General features: G+C 36.1%; 1 protein-coding gene across 10 annotated transcripts in view; it reads right to left on the bottom strand.

The window, feature by feature from the left end:
* Positions 1-16,378, bottom strand: part of RAPGEF6 (Rap guanine nucleotide exchange factor 6) — a 219,071-nt gene that overhangs the window by 36,278 nt on the left and 166,415 nt on the right. For all 10 annotated transcript variants that reach the window (XM_050792727.1, XM_050792725.1, XM_050792724.1 and 7 more), the window contains 3 exons: positions 13,547-13,704; positions 5,363-5,603; positions 3,023-3,406 (listed from right to left, as the gene is read on the bottom strand). In XM_050792727.1, coding sequence (XP_050648684.1) covers positions 3,023-3,406; positions 5,363-5,603; positions 13,547-13,704 — 783 coding nt within the window. The remainder of the gene's footprint in view (positions 1-3,022; positions 3,407-5,362; positions 5,604-13,546; positions 13,705-16,378) is intronic.

Genomic DNA, 16,378 nt, shown 5'->3' with positions numbered 1-16,378 from the left:
TTGATTCTAAAGTTGATATGAAACAAATAAACATGCCAGAAATAGCCAAAGAAAAGTATGAAGAGAGTCATGAGGGGTTTGACTAGCCCTACCAGACCTTAAAACCTACTTTACCACTTCGGCAATCAAAACAGTAAATAAATAGACAAATCAATGAAGCAAAGAGTGGAGACATAAACCCAAATATGTATTAGATTCAATACATAATAGATGGCATTGCATATTTTAGAAAAAAAGATTAATGATGTTGGGGGAAGAAGTCATTTGGAACAAAGAAAGATATATTTCCTTACCTCACTGTTTACAGAAAAATTAATTCACGATTAATAAAAAATGTCATCTAGGGTGTTCTAAGAGCTCTCAATGTATTAGCTCATTGAATATTCTTAACCCTATGAGGTAGGAACTATCAGGATTTCCCATTTGACAAACGAGGAAACTCAGTTCACACAGTCAGCAAGTGCCAACACTGGATTCAGACCTAGGCAACTCTGTGTTCTTCACTAACGACAAAAAGTAGAGACTCCAGGAGGAAAAAAAAATAATACATCTACATAAAAATAAAAAATTTCTACATGGCAAAAGTAAACACCACACACTGTTTTAAATAGCCAGAGGCTGGAAATTTAGAAATATCCATAATGTGTACTCCACAATACAAAGGAGTACTTTGTAGTTGTTTAAAAAAAAAATGAGACAACTGTATAAGTACTGATTTAAAATAATCTCCAAGATAAATTAAAATAAGCCAACGTAGTTCTAAATATACATTTATATGCTTGCTATATGCACAGAGTATTTCTTGAATGAAAAAAGGTAACAGTATCTCTGGGGAGAGGAATTTTGCTGGATTAGGGACTGAGTGAGAGAGTTACTTTCACCGTGTACTCTTTTAGTATCTTTAAAGTTTTTTCCATGTACATGTCATGTCTATTCAAAAAGTAAAAATTATTTTATAATTATAAAAAGTTATTATAGCCAGAGCAGAATGATTCATCTTTGCCATCTCTGCTGAAAAGAGTATATTCTTTGATCTGCCTGAATATGAAGTACAAGAATACAAAGCAATTATCTTAAAAAGAATACAAAAGAAACAAAGCAATGATCTTTACATGAGCTATGAAAATGTGCAGAACAAATATTCTTTGTAACAAAACAAATCTCTTAACCAAACAAAGCCTCTTAACCAAATCTCAGCCCTTTCCTATCCACCCCCTTCTTTGGGTTACTGTTCATCACATCTCTCAAATCACTCTCTTTTGTTGGCTTTGATGACACTATCATAACTGTGCTACCCTATTTCTTGTATTGATCATCCATCTCTTTGGCTAGACTCTTTTTCTTTACCCTCACACTGAGTCATCATACTAAGGTATGGTTTTTAGACCTCTAACACTTCCTTTCTATCCTCTTTTCTATACAGAGATCTGTTCTCTCAGTGTCAATCACTTTTCTTCATAGTGGACTCTAAAACTGAGTCCGTAATTTTCAAATTCTTTACTTGATGCGTCCTTTACAAACAGGTTCAATTTCTAGCCTTCCAAGTGTTTATCAGTGGCATCTTTATTCCCGTTTTAGACCTAGCTGTTTAAAAACTGTGATATAGGTGGTATAATCCCTGCATTTTACAGATAAGAAAACCTATCTTCAGTTTTCCACTGACACACCGCTACAATATGGGAGAGGCAGGATTCAAATACAGGTGCAGCTGATTCTAAAGATCACTCTGTTAATCTCTATTCAATACTCCTAGAGTGTTCAGTTCAATTGTAGCCACTGGTTAATTTAATAAAGGCACATCCTATTCCCATGACAGAGTCATGATTAAAGAGTCCCTATAAAGATTCTACTTTTTAATCTTACATGAGGAGTAGAAACAAATAATCATAAATTCTGTGGGGGATGTGTATAGGTAAGATTAGATCAAGTGGAATTATGCTGCTATTTATAAGTACATCATAGACCTAACTACAACTCCTCTCCCTTTTAAAATTAAACTTGTTTTAAGAAGAATCCCTTTGTCGATCTACAGTGTGCTAAATAAAGGTCAGAAAATAAATTACCTACAATTAACTTCTCATAATAAGTGGGGAGAAGGGAGTGGGACAGCTCACGTAATTATCTACACTTCCTGGGCTTATGAATATCAAAACATGTTTATTATTCTAATGGCCTAACTCGCTTGAGGAATACCACATCCAGTGATTCCTCAAGTAGTGCCTGGAAAACAGGAAGAGCTTACCAAATGGTTGCTATTATTATTATCGATGTTGTTGTTTCAAAATAGCAACTTTAGGTCAAAGTACTGATACCATACTGTGATTTTTCAGTGTCAAATCATAGTGAGGCAGGTACTTAAAAAACCACAGTACAGAAGTCTAACGATAAAGACCAGCCACTGGGCACATATCTGAAGACGATATAATCACTCAAGGCGGGGGATGGGGGGTGAGGGGAGAGAGAAAAATTAGAAGGCAATCACCCACTTTCATTTACAAAAAAGAAGAGAAAGATGGAAGAAATAAAAATAGAGGCCGGGCGCGGTGGCTCACACCTGTAATCCCAGCACTTTGGGAGGCCCACGCGGGCGGATCACGAGGTCAGGAGATTGAGACCATCCTGGCTAACACGGTGAAAACCTGTCTCTACTAAAAATACAAAAAATTAGCCGAGCGTGGTGGCGGGTGCCTGTAGTCCCAGCTACCCTGCAGGCTGAGGCAGGAGAAAGGCATGAACCCGGCAGGTGGACCTTGCCGTGAGCCAAGATCGAGCCACTGCACTCCAGCCTGGGCGAAAGAGCCAGACTCTGTCTCAAAAAAAAAAAAAAAAATAAATAAATAAAAAGTAAAAATAGAAAAAGCCAATACCACCAGAATGGAAAATACATTAAATCTAACAACACTTCAATAAAGGCATATTAACTGAACATTTCTTTTCATAGGCATTTAATACCTAAGCAGAAAATCAGCTTCATGTAATGACAAAACCATATAGACATTTGTACCTATTTGTACCAACTTACCTTATTATTGCAAACATGGAATTGAAGTTCTTACATTCTCGACAATGAAGTGCAATTTTAATAAAATGCTTAATAATCTTCATTCGTTTGAGCTGATTTGCTTCAGTTAAAATTTCTGAGGCAACCCAGAATGTCTCTTGGTTTACAATGTCCTCAAACCTCTTCAAGTGAGTATTTCCTGCTTTGGAATTTAACTTAAAAAGGTCATCGATGTACTCAGTCGGCTCAATATTACGAAACAAATCAAAGTCCCTCATTGACAGCTGGGTGGCCACCTCAATGGTACTGAGCTGCAGCATGGATAGCTGGCTTTCCTTAACCAGTTCTTGAGCATCTTCATCTGAACATAAGGTTTCTGTTTCCATGTTATTTTTTAAATAATACCTAAATGGAAAAATTTTTTAAAATAAATGTATTCGTAAATATGATTAAATAAGAGCACTTTTCCTCTTTTTTGTTGTTGTAAAATATCATTTTATTGTTAATAACTTTTAGCCAAAAATATTCATTTACAGGTAAAATGAAAAATTAACATTTTAAATGAGAAGAATTTTTGAGGAGTCGGTCTCTTATTCCACCAACCGGCATCTATTAAAGAGTAAATATAATGTTATGTCATGAACTTAATCATTTTAGAAACTATCTATCAGATACTATTTTAGGTACTGGCCTCGCCCTCGTAAAGCTTTTATTTTACTGTTTTATCTGACAGATGGTTGGTATTATGTAAGTATTTGTTTATGAACAGCATGAATTCTAATTAAGGCAAAATAAATTTCTGAATCAAGATGGTTCAAAATCTCTATTCAGAAGTTACTGCATTCATTTCCTTTTTAAATAAATTTCCAAGTGAAGCAAGAAGAATGAAATCTACAAAGGAGGGGAAACACTTCCACTAATGGTTTCTCCCTTGTTAAACACAAAACCTCATTCCAGCAAGTAGCACTGATCCGTAACCATACATTAAGAACTATATTTTGCTTTCTTCTCTTTAGATCAACAATTCTACAGCACTTAAAAGCTAAGAGACAGGAAACATCTTGTGCAGGGATGTTACTAAGGAAAAGAGGTAATGTATCACATGCTTTTACTTCATTCTTTTCTAATAATCCAACTTGATTTAAGCCTAAGTTTGTATCCATCTATCCATCTATTTTTTACTGTCAAGAAACTCTTTTTTCTGTTTTTAGACTGTTCATACGCCTAAGACAATGCCATAAAAATACTGTTGAAACTCATTACGCTATATGTGATAATGTTGATAAGGTATGGTAGACTTAGTAACTCACTTAATCCTTACAACATTCCCATGAGGTATATTCTATTATTATTATCCTCATTTTATGGATGAGGAAATTCAGGCAGAGAAGCTACATAACTTGTTCAAGGTCACATAGCCAGAGCTGGGATTTGAATGTGGGCAGTATGAATCCAGGGTCTATGTTCTTAACCACTACGTATAGCCAGCAAAACAGAGTTAACTCATTCTCATTTCACAGCAACCATGGCATGCAGTCACTGTGAGCTTTCTAAGGATCTTGTTCTACATATGAAACTGGGTTACCAAAAAGATTATTCTCAGAGCGGTTGGGCGCAGTGGATCACGCTTGTAATGCCAGCACTTTGGGAGGCGAGGCAGGCAGATCACTTGAGGTAAGGAGTTTGAGACCAGCCTGGCCAACATGGTGAAACCTCGTCTCTACTAAAAACACAAAAATTAGCCAGGCATGGTGGCATGTGCCTGTAGTCCCAGGTACTCAGAAGGCTGAGGCAGGAGAACCGCTTGAACCTGGGAGGTGGAGGTTGCAGTGAGCTGAGATCACGCCACTGCACTCCAGCCTGGGCGACAGAGGGAGACTCCATCTCAAAAAAAAAAAAAAAAAAAAAAAAAAAAGATTATTCTCAGAGAAAATTACCAGAGTAAGGAACAAATGTACTATAGAAATAATCTAGTTTATTAAATAATTTTCGGAACACATTTTAAAAATTTTTAAATTTTCCTGCACATTCATAAAAGGAAAACTACTTAGAAAAAGAACTGTGAAAACCATGGCTTCTTTTGCCAAAGTACATACCGGCCACGTTAAAAATACAGTCATTCAGATATATATGAAGATCTCTATCATTCAGTTTCCTATATAAAAAACAGGAACTAGATTATATCAGTGGTTCTAAGAGTTTATTTTAGCAGGAGTGATAAGATATTTTATCAAGCTGTCTTCTAGAGTGAATTTAGCAGCACTAAAACATGATGATGTTTCTACTTACAACATCTGTTTTAACAGGAAATCGTCAAAAGCACATCTACAAATAAGCACATCCACTAATAAGCTTATTCACCTTCCATTGAGTTGAATTCTATCAGCTAATTTGGAGAACTGATCTGGAAGTCTTCTCTGTTTTATGACACCCTCAGGAGTAACAGAAACTTCACAGAGAGAGTATGTGTCGGATGCACCGGTCAAACCAAATTCATGAACGGCATGACAAACTACTTCTTTAGCTGTAGTGTCTTTACTGATGATAATGTAGCAACTTTGCTGATCCACTTTGAAAACTCTTATAACTTGATCAGGAATATCTACATAAATAGAAAGATATGCCTTGTTATTTTATTTAAAAATTACTTTTAAACTCTTCAAAAAGCAATGTGAAACACAATGATCCCTCTGAACACTAAAATATACATTTCTATTTCACAATATTAACAGAAGTCACTGTTGCTTTTATTGATAAATATATCTATTTTTTTTTTTCAGATAACAAATCATTGATAGAAAAACCCAAAGACAAACCTTGTGCTCATACTATATATATGATTTGGAAGCCAGAATTTTTTTCATTTAATAGCTTATAAAACATTTTAATGTCATTATATGCTTCTACAAAACTCTTTTTAATGAAGACATAGTACTCCATAATATATATTTTATATATTTCAATTATCCAAACCCTTAATGACATTTAGATTGCGTACCACTTTCTATTATTATAAATGACATGATATGCCCTGTTATCCCCTGTCAAAAGTAAGTAAGCCTCTGCAGGCAATCTAATTACTTCCTCAGTGAAAATTCTCAAAAACAGAACTCCTGAGTTAGAAGGTATACATATTTTTAAGGTTTCTGAAATATACTGCCAAACTGTTCTCCACAGAGGTTATAATATTTTATAATCCTAGAGTGTAAGGGAACAAATTTGGTCACATCCTTTAAAAAACTGTGTATTAATGTTTTGTTTTGCTTTCCCATTTCATAAACCCTATTCTTTTCCTTCCTCTAAGAATAATACCATTATTTTTTCATTTCTTTGGTTACTGGTAAGACTGAGTAACTGATAATGGTCTAATGAACCATTATTTATTTTTAAAAATACTTTTTGGCATCCTTTATGTTTTTTTCCTAATGTACTGTAGTAGATAACAACACTTAGTCAACTATGAAGTGGAAAATGCTTAGTTTCTATATTTTATTTATTTTTAACACAGGAAAATTTTAAATGTTCACCTGGTGAAATCTTAGTCTTTGCCCTTGTAATTTCTGCTCTTAGTAGAAAAATTTGAGACAATGTTTATATGATAAGCACATGTAAATAATAATATTCCACCCCGCCTTGTTCTATCTTATTTCTTTTTGTCATTATAGAACTCCGGACCAATGTTCAACATGATAAGCTAATATTTAATATAATTAAATGTAAGTGAAAAGTGACTTTATAGCATGAACAAATGCTAAAAATTTTCCCAATGACAATAAATTACTGTTGCAAAAGTTTCCTTTTTTAAAAATTAGGAATACAGGCTGGGCATGACTCACACCTATAATCCCAGGACTTTGGGAAGCTGAGACTGGAGGATCACTTGAACCCAGGAGTTTGAGACCAGCCTGGATATATAGCAAGACTTTGTCTCTACAAAAACTTTTTAAAAATTAGCTGGCTGTGGTGGCACATTCTTGTAGTCCAGCTACTCGGGAGGCAGAAGTGGGAGAATCACTTGAGCCTGGGAGGTTGAAGCTGCAGTGAACTGAGATCATGCCACTGCACTCCACTCTGAGTAACAGAGCAAGACCCAGTCTCAAAAGAGAAAAAAAATTAGGGAATATATATTACTGTGGCTTTTTTGTATGTGTGTGATGACTGCAGTGGGGGCAGGGTGGAAGATTTTGGGGGCTCAAGTAATTATACAGTTTGTCCAGCATCACCTTCTTAGCATCATGGACACTGTTAACCTTTAGAGGAAAAAAAAAATTACAAATTTATCTTACAATGTCCTGAGGTATAATCCCTGGTATAAAAGGGAGAAATGGAACAGATACAGATATGGCAGGAAATGTTTTCATAAAATAATTTTTTTGGTCCTCTTGAGACTGAGGACCAAAAAAAAAAAGACTTGCTCTGAGGACTGAAAGATTCAACTGAATATACATGAATATAATTCCAGGGACAAGGGGTCTTAGCCAACATATGTTGAATGTTCTGGGTCCTGTCAAGTTGAAAGCAGAATACTTCATCCACTCAGGTTCCTTCTGTAACAAGGATGCATCAAACTCTCTTTCCTCAATGTATTAAGAAATCTGAGTTATCACATGCACCTTGTTCAGCTTTCATTCTGATGAGCCAATCCTTAGTAGGCTGCTGACATCATAAGGTTTTTAAACCTACAAGGTGGGACTGTTTCAAGATTCACCAAAATCAGAGATACTTCTTGAAAGGGTTTGGCTGTGTCCCCAACCAAATCTCATCTTGAATTGTTAACTCCCACAATTCCCACATGTCATGGGAGGGAGCCAGTGGGAGGTAACTGAATCATGGGGGCGAGTCTTTCTCATGCTGTTCTCACAATAGTGAATAAGTCTCACAAGATCTGATGGTTTTAAAAAGAGGAGTTCCCCTGCACAAACTCTCTTTGCCTGTTGTCATCCAAGATGTGACTTGCTCCTCCTTGCTTTCTGCCATGATTGTGAGGCTTCCCCAGCCACGTGGAACCGTTAAGTGCATTAAACCTCTTTCCTTTGTAAATTGCCCAGTCGTGGGTATACTTTTATCAGCAGCGTGAAAACGGACTAATAACTTCTCTACCCTGTGCTAGAAGATTACTGCAAACAAATGGACATTTCAATTTGCCATGAGAAATATACTAAACAAATGGGTTTCCACTATCTTTTTAAGTCCATGAAAAAGGAACAAACAATATACTGTTATTACCTGTACTGTTGCTACTCTCTTCATAAAAGTAGGTCCCAGCCATCCTAGGCTTCAGAATTGAATCATTTTACTAGATCTTTGGGGGCTGAGCCTTAGCCAGTGGTACGGACTGACCTTGAGGGAATGGGGAGATGTTCTGATACCTTTTATTACTTTCTTCAGAGAAATTTATTCACAAAGACAGGGTGGGAATTTGTACACATTTCATGTTCTCTTCCCTTGCTGCCAATATATTGTAACATCTTCTGGGAAGGAGCACACAATTGTGTATCTTGCTGCATAGTGTTAAAAAGTCATACTTTGTTAAAGTGATTTGTCCATGTGAAGGACAAATTGTTACATGATCATATAAGAGTGATTTAGGTATCACAAATGGATACCTTTAGAACAGATTCATAAATGGGATTATCTAAAGGGTATCCCTTAATCCAAACTCTGATGGAACTGCCAAGGTAACAAATGTCAACTTGGAAAAGTGATGGAGAGCCATCAGAGGAAAAACTTTCTCTGCGTTAATATTAATGACAGTGTAAACCTCTATTTTAGAATTGTTACATATATATTATATAATACTCTTTACAAACATGTTTCTTGTTAGTAGGAAAACAACATACATGCCAAGTACAATATTTGGCATGCAGCACTCAAATGTTAATCGCTTAGATGAATGGTCAATAAGTTCCAATAAAGTTGAATCAAAAGGGAAAAAAATGATCCAATCATTTCAAATTTTAGGCACAAAGCTAAAATGCACACAAAAATACAGTACAATTTTAAAAGCAAAACAGACATTTAAAAAGAATCTTGGAAGCCAGGGGCGGTGGTTCATGCTTATAATGCTAGCACTTTGGGGGGCTGAGGTGAGCAGACCACTTGAGCCCAGGAGATCAAAACCAGCCTGGGGAACATGGGGAAGCCCCGCTTCCACAAAAATTACAAATGTTATCTGGGCGTGGTGGTGTGTGCCTATAGGCCCAGCTACTCGGGAGTCTGAGGTGGGAGGATCACTTGAGCCCAGGAGGTAGAGGTTGCAGTGAGCCGAGATCATATTATTGCAGTCCAGCCTGGGTGACAGAGAGAGACTCTGTCAAAAAAAAAAAATCTTGGAGGATCAAGATTCATATTTCATATTTAGAAATCTTATGTAATAGGTAAATAAATTTAATAGAAACCTCAGATATCTAGACGTTCAGCCACAGATGAAATTTCTAGAGAGCTAACTTATAAATCTTATAGCAGTAAAATTAAAAAACGAATACTTCAAGGATGTATGTACTGACTCTGAGATTACACTAAAAATGGGAGAACTTTTAGGTATTTAAGATGATCTTTAAAAAAAAAAGACTGACTTTTCATTCTGCTTTAAATTGTTAATTGCTGAATAAATATTTATGAAGTGCCTGTTATGTGTCAACAGGGTTCCAGGTGATGAAGATACAGTGGTTAAGTGAGATACATAAAGCCTCTACTCTCAGGGAATTTACTTACATTCAAGTGAGTAAACATGAGCTCAAGGACAGACAAGACATCAAGTAAGGAATAAAATTCATATAGTGAAAAGCACCACACAAAAAAACAAAGGGTAGTGGTATACTAAGGATTGAAAAAATTGTTCTGTAAAGAGCCAGATAGTAAACATTTTAAGTTTTGCAGGTCAAGGGGCAAAACACGTATTTTTTAGGCACTTATATAATGAGAAAGACAACAAATTCCCACAAAATAGTTTTTCAAAACTCAAAATATAATAATGCATACATAAAACAGGTAAAGATACGTGAACACAAAGATTAGGCAATACTGTAAGTGTCTACTAACAGGGACTGGTCAAAAAAATTGTTAGCTGTTTAAAAATTTGTGGTAGAACAACACATCTTGAAACAGAAAAGTATTCAAAGGTATATTGCTAAAGTGAAACAGTTAAGTGGAAGAAAAGTAAAACATCTCATATGGGGTGCAAGCAATGGCACACACATTTTATGTGCAATGAAATTTCTGGAAGGATCTATAAGTAAATTAAGAACTAAATTCTAGGGGAGTGGTGACTTTTATATTCTATCTTATCCTGGCAGTTTAATTTTTTAAAAGCTATGATTGTGTTCCTTTATAATTAAAAACTAATAAAAATAAGAAATTTCCAATGAAGAAAAGTTTACTATATGAAATAAATCAAATAAGGGTTCGTGCTATTAAGTGAAAAGAAGTAAGCTGTAAGTTCTACATGCAGATCTAGAAAAAAAAATTCCTTTTTGAATTCCTTTTAGCCACACTCCTAATTTTTTTTTAAGACTCATCTTGTATTGAGTCAGAAATCCCAAAGAACATTTCAGAAGTTACAGAATAGCATGTATACTGATTCTATCCAAACATAAAAACATACATATATTTTAAAAAATGACTAAAAGGATACATGCCAGTTAATACTGGCTACCTTCTAAGTGGAAAGAAAAGTTCTGCTTACTACTTCATTCAATTCTGTATCATTGGACTTTTAAAAAATAACAAAATAATACATACAAACAAGGGCAACAGAATACCATAGTCTTTAAGATACTTACAATAAAAACCAACAGCTGTATGCAGCAAAAATAAAGCAAAATCAAAGTAAGCAATCAGAAACAAACTTACAGTTCTGTAGTTTTGCCCCCACTTTCATTCTGATCTAGTAATAACTTTGAAAATGCAGGATAAATATAGGTAAGCTCAAGAACGATAAACATTAATCAAACTTGGCTGTTACATATGTCCTATAATATACATATGTGATGTACATGGCTCATTTAAATTTTTGTGTTGTATAAATTACATAAGAAGCTGAATTTGGAATTAACTGGGAATTGATGTTTTTTTCAATCCAAATATAAATAATATCCATCACTAGATAAAAAACCTTTCAGAAAATTACATATTTGGGGGTTTAAAAATATAAGTTAAATACCTATCATATATGTGTTCACATTACTGGTACAAGCACATGCTGCAGACTGAGACATATCAGATGTTCTCTGAACAGGTTTTAAAAAGGCATCTTCATCTTTAGTCTTTTTAACATGTTCTCAAGGAGAGAATTATGTAATCAACCTGAAATCAAGTTGAGTAACACACCTTCTCTTTAGAGGTCTGAATTTCAGCTCCATGGGGACTTAGTTTCTAAAACATAGTAATTTCAACCTCTTCTCTTCGTTCCCCTAGCTAAATCTCCAACTTCTCTCTCGCCTCTTCCTACAACCCTATCCCTTATTCCCTCAGCCCCACATCCTACATATACCTATGGCAAACATACAGCCATATAAACTATTAAAACTACAAATCATAAGATCCCTAATACTTGTCTTATGAAAGCATATATTTAATTTGTGCTTTGGAAGTGTGAAAACACTTTATTTTTGGATATTCTATGTAGTGTGAAAAGCACTGCTGTAGAACACACACACAGAGACATAGAAATAAATTCCCATCCTGCCACACAGCAAATAATAGGAGACTGACTCTGTGGCAGGAGGTCGGTTTCCCAGATGAGGTAACACTTGAGTTCAGCACTGACAAATAAAAAGGTTCACTGGACATGCAAGGAGAGGGCCATGGGTGGCAAACACGGGCAAAGAAAGGGCATTCTGAAAGTTCATGCCATACTCAGGAAGGAGGGATGAAGTAATAATGGAGAGAGAATGACAGAACAGGAGGCTAGAAAGGGGGTCGGGGTCAGCAACACTTCTTCTTCACCCTGGTGGTGACATTTCTTTTATGTACCAAGAACTGAATCCAGTTTGCAGTTTTCTCACCTCTGTGATATCTTAGTGCTTGCTTTACCCTTTCCGGTAAATAGTTTAATTAACTTTATACCTTGGTAACAATCTTCACATTAACTTCGGATCAAATAACGGGAGTATTTTCTGTCTCATGAATGACACTTCACTAATATAAAAATCACTACAAATGTCTTAGGAAAGTAATGACTCATTAAATCTTTGTTCTAAAAAGAACACTGGTAGCTATGTAGAGAGTGTGATGTGTCAGAATATGTTATTGGGTTTAATAATCTCTCTAGTGGTTAAGTGGCAACTGAAATATAAAGGAAGAAACCATGTGCAGAATGACCTTCATTAAACTGTTACTATGTTATGTCCTGAGGTTTTTACTGAAGTTGCTATAATAAAACATGAATTTTACTACGGCACTTATATTTCCATCTAATACCAAGATGGAACTGAGTTTCCTCCCTTTTTACACTAGTTGCTAGGAACTTTAGAGTCAGAACTGAAGGTGAATCAGAACTATGCTTCTTTTGGTAGAAGCATTTTTTCTCCCACCTTTCCTTGGACTCAATTATATGTTTCAGTGCTTAATTGTATGTGCTTTGTATTGAAAACCATCCCAAATCCTTTAAGTGATGGATATATAATTATTCAAAGTTGAAGGTTTTCTTCTTTGTAACAAAATTTTAGATTATATAATTGTGACAATTTTTGCCTCAAGACATGAATAGATGCAAAAAAACAAATTAACTTGACATTCCACACTGAACGTCCAAACAACAATGAAAATTATGCTATAATGCTCTGATAACAATACATGACAAATACAACAACTTTAGCTTCAGGTGTTTGAGGAAAAATCTGCTTTTAGAAAATTACGAACACTTTTCTGACAGAAAAAGGTAAGTGAGGCCACTTAGATTAAAATAATCTGCCTTATTCTTTCCCACACCCTGAGTAAGACATATCTTGGCTGAGAAGGGTCTCTGTTTTCACTCTACTGCTTAGATTAGGATTACTAAAAGATACCTAATTCTGTGGTTAGAGGTAGTCTCTTTTTTTTTTTTTTTGAGACGGAGTCTCACTCTGTCACCCAGGCTGGAGTGCAGTGGCGTGATCTCGGCTCACTGCAAGCTCTGCATCCCAGGTTCACACCATTCTCCTGCCTCAGCCTCCCAAGTAGCTGGGATTACAGTCACCTGCCATCACGCCTGGCTAATTTTTTGAATTTTTAGTAGAGATGGTGTTTCACCGTATTAGCCAGCATGGTCTCAATCTACTGACCTCGTGATCCACCCGCCTCAGCCTCCTAAAGTGCTGGGATTACAGGCGTAAGCCACTGCGCCCGGCCAGAGGTAGTCTCTTTTTCATGTATTTCTGTTCCATTTTAGAGGATGTACCATTCAAATTAACAGAACAAGACAATCTCCCTTTAGCTTTTTGCATCAAGTCATAATCTAGAGTTAAGAGGGCTGCAAGTAACTCTAGTATTTGCTGCACAAGGCTTAACCATCCAGTTGTTCATTTGGTACCAATATGGCAATATAAAATCACATATGAAAATTACCTGAAGGATTGGAAAAATCCAACATACTGGTGGTAGGCTGCAGGAGATCAGGGCTGCTAGATGAGAGTGTTCCAGGGATGGGCATTATAGCCAGACTATGCCTACAGTGCCTTGTTCCCACAATGCTGTCATCTTGTGATTGGCTTAGGCCTCCATCACTTCAAAAGAATGTCACATATCACTTTAAAGTATTTGAGAGTACTTAAGTAGTAAACATTTCTGTTCCCTGTGCACTAAGGCATAACACAACCAAACCAAAGAGGTGATTTAAACAATTGAAATACTACAGCAATTTTTAAAAGACAACTGTAATGATAAAAATGGCACTAAAATTTTTAACAATTACATTAAAATAAAATCTAACTTATACATCTAAGTAATTCTACTACATCCTAATTAAATTGTCTTATTTAGTGTCTCCCAGTTTGGGTGAAGAAATGGAACCTGAGTATTTAGGGAACCCTTCAAATTTGCCAGTTCTAGTGGACACTAATATATGTATCCAAAAATGCACAGCCACACCATAGCAAGGTGTTCTCTTTCTCTTTCCCTTTCTCCAGAAAATCTCGGTGATCCTCTAGGAAAAAGAGGGAGTCTACATTCGAACCAAAAAATATGGCAGGTAGTAGATAATAATGGGGTCAAGGTCAAGTGACAAAGTAAGAGTGGTCTTTAAACACTGGACCAGAAAAAAAATAGAATTATGAAAATTACAGTCTCTAAAGTTCATTCTAAGGGTACATTATTTCTTATTTAATCTCTCAAGTCTAATTATTTAAGCAAACAAAATATTCTTCCTTTTAAATATTTTAGAAATGTGACACAGACAACTTCTAAATCTACCTAAGAGAAAAAATAAAAACAAAGAAACAAACACCGTCACTTAGGTTTCAGACACCCCCAGATTTTAGCTTACTTTTTTTTTTTTTTTGAGACAGAGTCTCGCTTAGTCGCCCAGGCTGGAGTGCAATGGCGCGATCTCGGCTCACTGCAAGCTCCGCCTCCCGGGTTCACGCCATTCTCCTGCCTCAGCCTCCCGAGTAGCTGGGACTACAGGCGCCCGCCGCCTCGCCCGGCTAATTTTTTTTTGCATTTTTAGTAGAGACGGGGTTTCCCCGTGTTAGCCAGGATGGTCTCGATCTCCTGACCTCGTGATCCGCCCGCCTCAGCCTCCCAAAGTGCTGGGATTACAGGCGTGAGCCACCGCGCCCGGCCGATTTTAGCTTACTTTTAAGCAAAGCAGTCCTACAAAAATGTAAGATAGCAGTGAAAAAAATTTCCATCAACATCAATAACCAAAAACTACTTCTAAGGGTTGTACTTATGTTAAAACCAATGCTCTGTTACTATTAATTCTTGTCTATATTTTATCAAATGCAGTATTCTGCCTAGTACTTGCTATGCATACAAACAGAAGTATCACAGAATACTTACCTATTATCATGAAAAAGATTAAGGTAGAGTATTATAAATGAATACTATGGAATACATTTAAATTATGTTAGATGTAAAATATAGGATTTTAGGTAGATTAGAAAACTATGCAAGATGGAGAGTTAAGACTGTTAAACTGCTAAAGGACTGTTAATAGTCAGACATGAAAGAGAGGGCCAGGATATGACAGAGCTGAAGAGTCAGAGAAAAGCAAAGAGACATGGAAGAAAGCAAAGATTAGTGTTTCAAGGGCAAGCTTTGATGTCAGGCAGACCTGACCTACTAGCTGCTTGACTTCAGGCAAATTTCATTCTCTTTCTAAACTTTGGTTTTCTCATCTGTAAATGTGAGCAATACTATCTCCCCCAGGAATACTGAAAAATTAGGTAATATAGGCGAATGTTTTGGTGCAAAGGAAAACAGGACTTTAATTAAGAATGGACTTACTTTTACAAAAATTAAAATGAGAACAGGGCTGGGCACGTTGGCTCACACCTTTAATCCCAGCACTTTAGGTGGCAGAAGTGGGTGAATCACCTGAGTCAGGAGTTTAAGACCAGCCTGACCAACATGGCGAAACCCCATCTCTACTAAAAATACTAAAATTAGCCAGGAGTGGGGTGGCGCGTGCCTGTAATCCCAGCTACTTGGGAGGCTGAGGCAGAAGAATCTCTTGAACCCAGGAGGCGGAGGTTGCAGAGAGCTGAGATCACGCCATTCCACTCCAGCCTGGGCGACAGAGCAAGACTCCGTATCAAAAAATAAAAATAAAAATAATAATAATAAAATAAAATAAAATAAGAATAGTACAAACCCAGAAGGGAGAATTGTTTATTTTACTCAATTTATATTAAAAAGTAGAGGTAGGTCCGAGTAAAGGTACTATAGAAACAAGAAGTGCTTTCCTGGGGAGAGAATTTGACAGATAAAGCAAAGGAGATATCTCATTTGATAAATAATTTGCATTTACCCTAAATAGGCTCCTTATAATTTGGTTTGCATTCCTAAAGATCAGAGTTAAATGTTCTAAGGTTAGGTAAGAGAAAATAAGAGGAAAAAGCACTTTCAAAGGTATTTAAATTATATAGAAAATAAAGATTTTTTTTTAAAGTCTTTCTTTAATTGACTTTTAAAAACAAACACATCAATTTTTGGACACAGAGGGTGCGATAACAATCCAAGGAAGCAAACCATTCAAGAGGCTGTCCAGTCCTACTACTAATAAAGTAGAAGCAACTTTAGCAACATTAAAAAGTTACAATTTTCTATTAAAGGGAATTAACCGCATCAGTGACTGCAGCAAGCTGGAATCACTATAGACTAAGACGTACAGAAAATACAAAAAGTGGCCGGGTGCGGTGGCTCAAGCCTGTAATCCCAGCACTTTGGGAGGCCGAG

Source organism: Macaca thibetana, chromosome 6, assembly GCF_024542745.1.
Source record: "Macaca thibetana thibetana isolate TM-01 chromosome 6, ASM2454274v1, whole genome shotgun sequence".
NCBI lineage: Eukaryota > Metazoa > Chordata > Mammalia > Primates > Cercopithecidae > Macaca > Macaca thibetana.
Note: the sequence above shows the minus strand (reverse complement) of the source record. Positions and strands in the feature narration are given on the sequence as shown.